Source organism: Amblyomma maculatum, chromosome 1 (assembly GCF_055883805.1).
Source record: "Amblyomma maculatum isolate TAMU_Amacu chromosome 1, ASM5588380v1, whole genome shotgun sequence".
Classification (NCBI taxonomy): Eukaryota; Metazoa; Arthropoda; class Arachnida; order Ixodida; family Ixodidae; genus Amblyomma; species Amblyomma maculatum.
The window spans coordinates 25,559,025-25,569,800 of NC_139344.1; the positions used below are offsets into that span (position 1 = coordinate 25,559,025).

General features: G+C 46.0%; 1 protein-coding gene across 1 annotated transcript; it reads right to left on the reverse strand.

Annotated features, from left to right (window-relative positions):
• Positions 1–4,724: 4,724 nt before the first annotated feature.
• Positions 4,725–10,363, reverse strand: LOC146201960 (uncharacterized). The gene is made up of 7 exons (XM_084599826.1): positions 10,204–10,363; positions 7,907–8,053; positions 6,970–7,025; positions 6,314–6,536; positions 5,252–5,426; positions 5,116–5,189; positions 4,725–5,036 (listed from the first exon to the last, which is right to left on the reverse strand). Exons 2-7 carry the CDS (start codon positions 8,012–8,014, stop codon positions 4,758–4,760), a joined length of 915 nt encoding a protein of 304 aa, XP_084455952.1. The 5' UTR covers positions 8,015–8,053; positions 10,204–10,363; the 3' UTR covers positions 4,725–4,757.
• Between the last annotated feature and the right edge of the window lie 413 nt (positions 10,364–10,776).

The window sequence follows — 10,776 nt, forward strand, 5'->3', positions numbered from 1 at the left end:
CCCAAGCCGACTACCTCCGTCTCAGGCCTCTCGCCCCGCCCGAAAGGTCAATGTTGTGAATAATGAACCCAAAGCTTGGTGTACCCAATCCTGCTTTGAATGCCAGTAGTGGTACCTTGGGAGGACGAAGAATGTTATAGAAAGGCTGAAGCAGTACACAGCTACCACCAGACAAATGAACAATAAGCGAACAATAAGGCATACAAGGCATTGCGGGGCCATTGTTCTGGAGACCAAGTCAAATGCGCGCAGAATGCTGCTTGAGTCATACGACATTTAGCAGACGTTGAAAGTCTTTCCTTTTTATCGTAATGTCACAATACACGTTTAGTGAATTGACGGCTGACGTATGTTGAAAGCCAAGCTGCAGCTCCTCCGCACCCATACCTTCATGAGAAAGCCGTGTTCCGAAATGTGTTTTCTTACAAGAGCTTCGTCGTTTTCATTTCCAACTTAATGTGCATCTCCAAACAAGACAGTGCTATGTAAAATGACGAGGCAGCAACGGGTGCAAAATCGCAAGGCCATGTATGAACAACTTTGATGATTGATTGCTTGGACGCACCGAAGGAAACCTCGCTCTTTGCGCTCCTTACCTGAATGTACCCAGCTCTACACTCCTTATCTTCTAATAATGCTCCCGTAATGGTTCCACGAACATATCAGGCACGTGCCGTGCTGGAAAAGATCTCGCAGTCTTCACAACCTAGCTCGACACAGCAGGGGACTCTTCTTAATCATCTATAGTTCGCAAAACTCACCAGCGCGTGCTACTGATGCGTTGTCCATGTTTAGCACAGAAGCCGTTGCGCGAGGCTTTTGCGCAAAAAAAAGAGACACGCGAATACAACCATGCGCCGATGCTGTCTGATCGTCCCATCATGAGATAGCAGTCCATGAACGGATCGCAGATGACTGTCCCGACTGTTTTGTACAAGGAAACAGAAGGAACCGTGTCATGGTTCAGCCATGCCTTTTTATCAAAGCCCTATAGAAATCGCATTAGAAACAAACTTCATGTGGTCACAGTTACAAAAATGCTTCGAGTAGAATGTTTCCTTTGGTCGGCTTGAATTTATCTCTCTTCTCAGCAACACCACATTGCGCCGCGAGCTTTTAATACAATGGAAGATCACATCGCCGCGTCCACAGCTGTTAGTGCATCCGTACACATGCACAGCTGTGTTGTATCAGATGCACAACACTAAGTTGACGTGTTTTGTACGTCCGCAACGTACGCAAAACGAGGAACAGCGCACGCCGAAAGCCCCCTCCGTTGGCTCTGAATGCCTCCGGCTCGTAACGGTGATGTCACGACGGATGGAGAAGCGAGGTTTCTCCCTCCGCTTTCCTCCTCTGTAGCAGTCGCGCGGGGCGCGGGAAATTTGAGTTGCGCGCTTTTAGTCGACGATTGCGCAGGTGTTTTATGTATAATCTAAAAAATAACTTCACAGCCATGATCAACAAATAATCTGCGTCAAAAGCCTATAGTATTGGTACATTTGAAACCCGCTGCAGTGTCCCTTTAATCCCCCACCGTGACGGGAGCTTGAATCGGTCAGCAAAGAGACAGGCGTCGTCGATGGCTGGTCCGACAGGTTAGTAGCGGAGATGCATGGGTAGAAACATCTTCGCGAGTTCTCAAAGGGTCAGTTTCCCCTAAACAAAAAAAAAATGCTGCCGTTTATCGCGGCCTTACACGTTCCCCCTAAGAGGCTGATAAGCTTGGAGTCCTCTAATTCCAGCCTAATAGAACATAGGCCGCAGCAAACTGCGACGAAATCAAGACATGTATGACACTTCTCACATGAATGCTGCACAAAATGAATCTCGCGACACAAAATGAGTCTAACACAGAATGAATCACACACAGTCGCATCGGCGGACTGGGCATTGTTCGTGAAAGTCCCGCACGTGGGCAACTGGATGTCCTCACACAGAGTTCACGTGCACTTCACCGTTCACATCACACATTGCTATAGGTACGCGGGAAGGTTCACGCGTCGCCGAAAGGCCATGACTCAAACGAGTGCTTCCTCTACGCTCCAGGTAATATTGCGGACCCGGGATAACGCGCCGGCGTTCCCATTGCTTGACCCTTTCCTGTGGGTCACCGTCGCATCGTTGCACGGTAGGGCCAGGGCCCATCGCGCGAGTTTTGTCCCCATGAAGCGTACTAGTAGTGAGATAGGAGAGGCGGTTGTGGTCAGATACCACGTTAATTTCTGCCCCGTACACCCAATGATCAAATTTCTTTAGTGCCCGGATAATGGCGAATGCTTCCCGCTCGATCGCAGACCAGCGGGTCTGCGTTGGCGTCAATCGGTGGCTGGCAGACGCTATCGGCCTTTCCCGTCCCTCGTCTCCCATCTGCACTAAACAAGCCCCCGCTGCGACGTCGGACGCGTATGACCTTTTAATGTTGGGGGTGTTCAGCGTTTTAGCTTCGCACAGTGCTGACTTGAGCCTCGGCAAAGACGTGAGTGGTGCGGCCACCCCGGCGTAGCCTTCAACGTAATCGCGGTAGTAACCATATAAGCCTAGCAGACTCCGGAGCTGTTTCTTTGTTGCGGAGGGCACGATACCTCGAATGGCTGATATCTTTTCTGGTTCGGGCCCTTGAGGTTCGCCTCCCACTATGTGTCCTAGGTACTTAATGTGCGCCTGTGCGACCTAACACTTTTCCTGGTTCACTTTAAGCTTGGCGTCGCACAACAAATCAAAAATTATTTTCAAATGCTGCAAGTGTTCAGCCCACTAGGAAGAGAAAATGGCGATGTCATCGAGGTATGCGGCCGCATAAGCCTGATGTTTCGAGAGGGGGGTGTTCATTATCCGCTGAAAGGTGGCCGCGGCGTTCTTTAGCCCGAACGGGATGACGCGCCGAGCATATTTGTCCCTCATGAGTTAGGAAAGCGGTCAGATATTGGCCGTCCGGAGCTACCGGCACTTGCCAGTATATCCGCGTCGCAAGTCGATAAGAGTGGTATACTTAGCGCGGCCCACCCTCATGATTAGCTCTTTAGGGGGTGTCATTGGAAAGGCATTTGTGCGCGTCCCTACGTTTAGAGCTCGATAATCAACACACATGCGCACAGATCCATCCTTGTTACCCACGCATACAACGGGATGGGCGCACTCGCTTTCCACCGGATACACCAGCCCGAGGTATAGCAACTCGTTTACCTGGCGGCTCAGCTCACTTAACTCCGGCGCGCGATATGGGTAAGTGCGTTTGAGCTGGTGGCCTTAGTGCAGCTATATATCTTATGTGCACCAACCCATGCGACTCCCGGCGTCTCGCTGAACAAATCAGCGTAAGCGGCTAACACCTCCGAGATCTCGAGGCGATTCTGAGTAGGTAGGTGTGCAAGTTTCGCCGCATCAAGGGGACAACCACCACATCTCTCAGGCATAGACTGAGGGGTGTACTCGATTTCACCAAACTCCTCGTCTTCCTCGAAAACTACTCCGACATGGCTAATACGTGCGTAGTAGGGCCGCAGCCTGTTCTCATGCACTATCGCTGCAGCCTTCTCTCCCCTGTCGATTCTGTGCGAGTTCTGCCTCTCTCGCGCGGTTACGATGAATGGACCGAGCCATTTTGGGGCCATTTTACTACCAGAGTCTGTGTAAAAGAGCAATATCTGGTCTCCGACGACAAACATCTTGCTTCGCGCGCGCCTGTTATATGCCTGCCCGTAACTGCCCTGACGTGCGCTCGCCGTCATACCCACTGTAAAAGAAATCCGTAAATCATACGTAGGAACCCTCGATAAAAGAGCATACAGCTGCTCTGTTCTACACTCTTAGAAAAAATGTAGTATTTTTACTAACTTTAGGGTAGCAACTGCTTGTCACATATGTTACTACCCTGTTAGTAACTGAAGTTAGCAATGGAAAGGTTAGTAACGGTTACTAACCTTCCTGTTCCTAGCTTCAGTTACTAACACGGTAGCAACCCATTGAGTTAGTAAGTGCAGTTAGTAACGGGTAAGTTAGTAAAAGTTACTAACCCTGCAGTTACTAACTGCAGTTAATAAAAGGGTAGTAAGTCATTGAGCTAGTAATATGTATACACAAAAAAATTTTTAAAATTCCTTCTGCTCCCATCAGAACTGCCTCTTGAGCTGAATTACATGGACAGGGAGGGCACCTTTTGCTCTGCAAGTAATAATAACGATATGTTTAACAAATCGGTAAAATCAGTATTTCATTTTGAATTCAACCCAGTCCCATAATTGTAGCCAATTATTATGTATAAACAATTCTGCTGATGCCCATTTTGTACCAAGCCATACTTACCTGAACTACAATTTATTCATATTCGGTGCTTTGATATTGGTGAGGAGGAAATGCTTTTCTCCATTTCAGACTAGTGCATTTCGCACTACACTTAAAAAAATTATTCATGACATTTTTGCTAAATATCCGCATTTCTGCTGCGATATTCTAAACAAAAAAGGGAAATTTCCACTCCTATATAGCCCTAGCTGAAATGTCATGGATATGGTATCTGCCAAAGTTTTCATGTCATTCAAACTGAAAATTAAAAAACAAAAAGCTGCCTTCTTTTACACAAGAGATTCGAATCAACTCTCATAAAATTAGTGCTCATTGTCATAAGAACAGTGGACCAGTAGTTAGGTTCCTGGGTGTTGATCAGGAATTTAAATTTGCACCGTTTAAAAGCCAGGAAAAAATATAGCCAAACAGTGCAGAACAGACAGAACTTTTATTTTCGCTCCAAATCTACATTATGCAGTTTTATCGAATCCCTCTTCAATGCACGATATGATGCGCAGTACTAACGCGGTCCTAGTTGACGTTTGAAGACCAGAAAAGTGTTCTAAGACAGCAAATGTGTTTTTGTTGTGGCTGCTGTATTTAACATCGAAAATCCAATATATTTCTATGATAGCTGCAATGCCGTCTATAATGTCAATGACATCCACATTGAGTGCCTCAAAAGTGGCGACGATTTCTTTGGCTTCATGCAGCTTTGAAATCTCCAAAGAAAGAGCGGGGTAGGTGTCCTGCGCCAATACCATGAGTCAAAATTAGTACCACTTTTATGAGTAAACTACCGAAGGGAACTTAAAGCAGTACACTTACCGGCCCTTTCAGAAATCTGAGTTGCTCCTTCAGAAGCATCGGCAATTTTCGCAGAACGCCAACCGCGAAGCAATCTGTCAACAGAAATTTTGTTATAGCACTGAGCAAGACTATGAACATGGAAAGTTATACATACACTTTTTTGTGTCGCCTTCCAATTTTTCGAGATGTGCTTCTATCTCGGAGACTGTTTCTTTGGCACACCGTCGACCCTTGGCCAGTTCCAAGCACCGTGCTCCGCAGTGATTTATAAATGCCAATAACTTCGGTACCAAATCTATGCCCGTCTTTGCGGTGAACTCTTCATGAAGCTTGAATGAGAAAAAGTTTCACTTAATTACAAAACTGAATATTTTCATCGATAATGTTAACACATAAATCGAGACACAAAAGAAAACATCTGACAGAAGTCTGTTTGCTTGGGAAATTTATATTAAGGTACAGGTGAATAACCCCAACAAAGTTCTTTAACAGAAAAGCACGACGTTTCGAAGCGGACTTCGCTTCTTCTTGGTGGGACTCCGCTCGAGACGCAGCTTGATTTTTTTAAGCTTTTGCATTGACCCCCTCTGTGGCAATGGCTGCAAACCATAGGTATATGAAAAGGGAAGGGTCCCCAGAGAGTAATTAACGTTCGCCGTTGTTTGCTGAATATGCCACTACTCAGGTAAAAACATCCTGCGAATATCAGTGCCATTGTCTTTTATAACCGTTTTATTGAAGTCTATTTTGTGATCGCATCTTTTGCAGTGTTCGGACACCGCACTGGCTGACTATGCATTTATCAAACGTCCGCTCTGTGTTGCTTCATGCTCTCCTCGAAGTTTTGCGTTTCCCTTACATATGAAGCCAGGCAGATCGAGCAGGGGTTTTGTACATCATGCTTTCAATATCCTCCTTAGGGTGGCGGACATTCGGGAGAGAGAGGAGGCATTCGATGCTGCTTGCCAGACCCTTCTCTTCGCACATCCATGATTTGCGACCATTGGCGCGGAGGTCGTCAACACAAGGGCTTAAAAAGCCAAGCTTTGTCTTGATCAGAATCACACCATGAAGAAGGAGCCGAGTCGGCTTCAAACCGTCCTGTTTTTCTGTTAAAGAACTCAGATGGGCTTCTTCGCCGGTACCTTAAATGAGGACAATGTGCATTCATGCGAGAAAAAATTCGGAAAAGGAATAACTGTAGCATCCTGCTCACCATTTCCACTATCGATAGAGTAGGGTACTTTTCAATTACTTCGGCTGTCGATGGCTGCGTGTCTTTCATCCACTGACTCCTTGATGCCCTGGTTGGCTTCATCGAATCAGACAACTTCGTCTTATCAGGAGAGGGCCGCTTGACCTCTTTTTTCATAAACTCCACGTGCCCATTAACTGGACACTCATCATGCAGAATTGCTGTCTGGTGGGAGATTTGCAGTCTGAAAAGAAACACCAAAATGAAGAGCTGCAGGGTTGAAAAATCTCTATCTACTCAAAAAGTGCAAGCCAAACATATACTGTTTCTAACTTTTTTTTTTTAATTACATTGCATCTTTTCTGCTACTAGACATACGCGACGAAGCTGTTTGCACTGCATTATACTGCCCCAATCGCATTAGTGAGAATCACAGTGATTGTGCTAAACAACCTACATGCAAGGTAAGCCAAGGCAAAATCAATCTAAGCTGAGCGTTTTCTTCCTGTGTAAGCTATTCACAAAGGGAAAATGCAGTGTTCTTGAAAATACATTAACTTCGAATGCCCTGGGATGAACATAGCCGAATTGCCGCAGAAATGCTTTCAATATTTATCCCTTTAATGAGAAGTATTTCTGAATGCTTGAAAATGCTCATGTAAATCTGTAAGTCTTACTTTCCACTGAAAAACATGTCAGAAACCCATGTTTTCATCTGCCAATCTGATCGTGGCTAGAGCAGGCAAGAAAAAAATGAGTCATTAAAACCTAGCAGGATAGGCAGGTGATATACATTTAAAACTAAGTAGCAGAAGCTATCAGCCGCCACTTGGACTAATAATAACAAAAGTGCATTTTGTAATCAAGTTGCACTTTATTCAAGGCTAAAGGTGGTGTTAAGCTTCATGGTATACTAATTCAGAAGTCCTGTACATGCAGCACATCTATAGCATTAATTATTCAAGATAAATCAGGCCACTAAATAATAGATTTTGTCAGACACTCCGCTGCACAGAAAACATCTAGCTTGCTTTAGGTCTGGCTCAGAGCAGTATGGCTGAGTAGAATGATGAAGATTGAGTGCAAAGCGCTTTTGATTTGCTCGCAGCAACTGCACTGCACAGTTGTGCGACGAGCAGTAGTACTTCAGAGGCAACATTTTCTTTATTGTATGCCTTGCACTCGCTTTGGAGTAACATGATCATTACAAAAGGCATTGGTAAATAAGAAATATTAGCAGTGTATAAAAACTAAAATATAACTTACGGAGAGGTACTGAAAACCATATTTAAACAAAGCTTTTGAATGTGTTAAGACCTATCAATTGATTGTATTGGTATTGCAGAAAATACTGACATGTCAGTCATTTCATGTAGGGTTTCAAGCAGTTAGTTCTACACAATACTCGCCTTTAAATAATAACAATAACTTTTAATAAATTCCCCACGCCCACTTTAATTTTTTAAATGCCTTAAAATGTCATTTCAACAGCAGGATGAAATCTGAAATTACTTTGAGTAATACTACACGCCTTGTAAAAAAAAACTGGGCCTATGATTGAAGAATGTTTTTGACAAAATCTTATCTGCCCAGCAAAAATGAATTCTCGCTTACCAGATGGCACAGCCTTTTAGGGTTTGGAGTAGCTTGCAGATTTTTCTGTTTGCCGAATACCTTTCTGGCGGCTTGTACATCGGGAAGTACACCAAGGTTCTTGCGCATGTAGCCGCACTTGAATTTAAGAGACACTTTCCATGAGTCCTGAAAAGCATTTATATTTGAAACAATTTCAGCACAGTGAGCAGTCTTCACACAAGGCAGCTCATTTGCATTTTATTTTGTAATAATGTAGAAGCATTGGCAATCATACATAAAGCAGAAATATCTGACAGGAAATTAATCTGCCCAATCAGGTACACATGCAGATGGTCGAGGGAGAAACATAAAACAAGAGGTTTGGCGAGCCCCTTCACTCCAACATTTCAGGTCTACAAGCAACATTTTGCTGGTTACTCGAACGCGTACGGTAAGCGTGGGAAGTGTTTTAAATTGTTCAATAATTAATAACATTTTAGATCGAGCTCTCAAGTCCCCTGAAGCGACGCGCACGGAGCAACAACGCCGGCGCCGGCCTGACATACCCAAACTTGACGTCATGATGGTCCGGCCAATGATAGACAACAGCGGCGTTTGCTTGGAGGGCGATCCCACTGGTGCTCGTTTTCTTGTAAAAACAACCATTTGCGCTCCTTTCTGCCTTTTTTAAGTATGATAGTCTTGTTCAGCGGACAAAAAACTATAAAATGCCGCACATAACTCAGTTTTTGCGGAATACGTTGCAGCTTCCCTTTAAGTGCTCTAGCGTTTATAAAATAAATGTAGAATGTTTTATAGGAATGGAAGGGCCCAGTATCTGTCACACTTACCGGAGGACACTGGAACAGCAGCGTAATGGAAATGAGCAAGGTAGGATATGGCAAGCAGAAATGGAGAATAAAGTGCCGTAGTGGACGGCTGCGGAATAATTCGACGACCCAACGCACATTTAACGAGCACTAGCTGACATCGCACAGCATTGCACTCTGACGCCTATTAAATTTAACCTCCCCTCCCTCCTCTCCCCAACGAAACACGGCCACCGCGGTCCGGTTCGAACAACGGTATTCCAGTCACGTCTTAACCACTGAGCCACCGCGGCAAGTATACTCTGGAGTCTGCCATTTCTGTTTTACATATTCCGGCTATATCAGTTGCTGGTTTTAAGAACGCTATTTCCTTAGCAGTTTTATATTGCTATGAGTGGGTTTCACTGTATTAGCTATAGCTACCCAAAGCAGTGGGAGCGGGCCCAGTGAGACTCACATGACCTCCCCTGAGAAGTATAGCAGAATGGGTTAGGATAAAGGAAAGAGGTAATTTTTTTTTTTAGAGTAGTGTACGGAAGATCGGATGAGATTAAGGCAGCGAATTTTGGATCTCATTTTCCTGATCCTCATTTACCAGAAACCGGAAAATGTTTGATGAACCTACCTACCGCTCGATAAAGGGCCCAACGGCGCTTCATGGAGATTATCCATGCATACCAATTAAACTCCTGCATATATTATTCCCTCCCCCTTTCTAGCTTACTCCGCGCTTACCGAGGCGGCGAAGAATGGGCTCACCACGCCACAAAAAAAAAAAAAAAAAAGAAAAGAACCGAGCTTAGGATGATATACCCGCGTCTACAACTGATAGTCAGCAGCATTGGCGTCTTGCATATGTGCGGACTAATAAGCCTCCTGTCCTCGGCCTCCCGCAACGACCGTTACAGTTGTGCGGCTGCCCGATAGGACCACTGTCAGAGTCATCTTCGGAGCACGTCTGCAAGCAGCTGGCATCTCCGCATCCAGAATCCACTTCGCCAGGAGACACGCCCACGCATGTCGGAGGGAGATCGAGGCGAAAGGGGGGGGGGGGGGTGAGGGGAGATGCAAGTTGCCCAAATTGGGTTCACATACCCCCTATGGTAGGAACCGAGGCGAGCGCTATAATCACGATACGTTTTCAACATTTCAGACGAGGTGGAAATGTAGAATTACTCCTTAATGCATAGACCTGAAGGCCTCGCCTTAAAAAAAAAACGGGTCCGAGAACCATGGTCTCTCTCGACGAGTGACAAATCCAGTCTTTTAAAAACACCTGTTTATTCTGGATAAACGAAAATGCGAAACAAAGAAACATAAGGCGCTACTGCGCTGAGAGCAGGCTGTTCATGCGCGCGACAATCGAACACTAACGAAAAGCGGGAAGAACTTCAGGGCTTTACCGCGGCGAAACAAAACACACTACGGAGCGAATAAAACGAGCAATTGGGCCAAAGCGCTAATGGCGGCACAAGAAACATTGCTCCTCGCAGGACAGCAACTCACACGAATACCCCTAGGCAGTTCCCGCAGGCACTGCTTCCATCTTTGTGTCGGTGATCTCCTTTCCGTCGTCCGTGCACACCCTGCTGGCCCATGACGCTCGCTGGCTGCCCCCGCCGGCCTCTCCGATGGGGCAAGCCCCCGCGCCTTGGTTCCGACGCGCTTATCTACCCTCGTCTGTCGCTGCTAACATCACGCCCCTCAAGATTATCTGCTTGCTCATGCGCACTCGAGCTGGCCGTGCAAACACAATACAAATAGGAAGACGGGCACGCGGTTTAAAACACCTGAAGGGGCTGCGGGGCTCCACAGACCAAAGGAGCCCCGCCGCGGTGGTTCAGTGGTTAGGGCGCTCGACTACTGTGCCCAAGGATGCGGGATCAAATCCCGGCCGCGGCGGACGCTGTTTGATAGAGGCGGAAATCATGGCTTCCGTGTGCTGTACGATGTCAGTGCACGTTTAAGAAGCCCAGGTGGTCGAAATTGTCGAAGTCCTCCACTACGGCGTCTCTCATAACCTCAGTCGCTTTGCGAAGTTAAACTAAACAAACCAAACGAAGCCGAACATTTTGCTGA

What these genes read in the sequence shown, in the direction of transcription:
- LOC146201960 (XM_084599826.1), bottom strand. Translation starts at nt 8,014, where the DNA reads ATGCGCAAGAACCTTGGTGTACTTCCCGATGTACAAGCCGCCAGAAAG. An exon ending in GACATGTTTTTCAGTGGAAA is followed by an intron (nt 6,537 to 6,969) that starts GTAAGACTTACA and finishes GTTTCTTTTCAG; the next exon opens with ACTGCAAATCTCCCACCAGA. An exon ending in GGAAGGCGACACAAAAAAGT is followed by an intron (nt 5,190 to 5,251) that starts GTATGTATAACT and finishes TTCTGTTGACAG; the next exon opens with ATTGCTTCGCGGTTGGCGTT.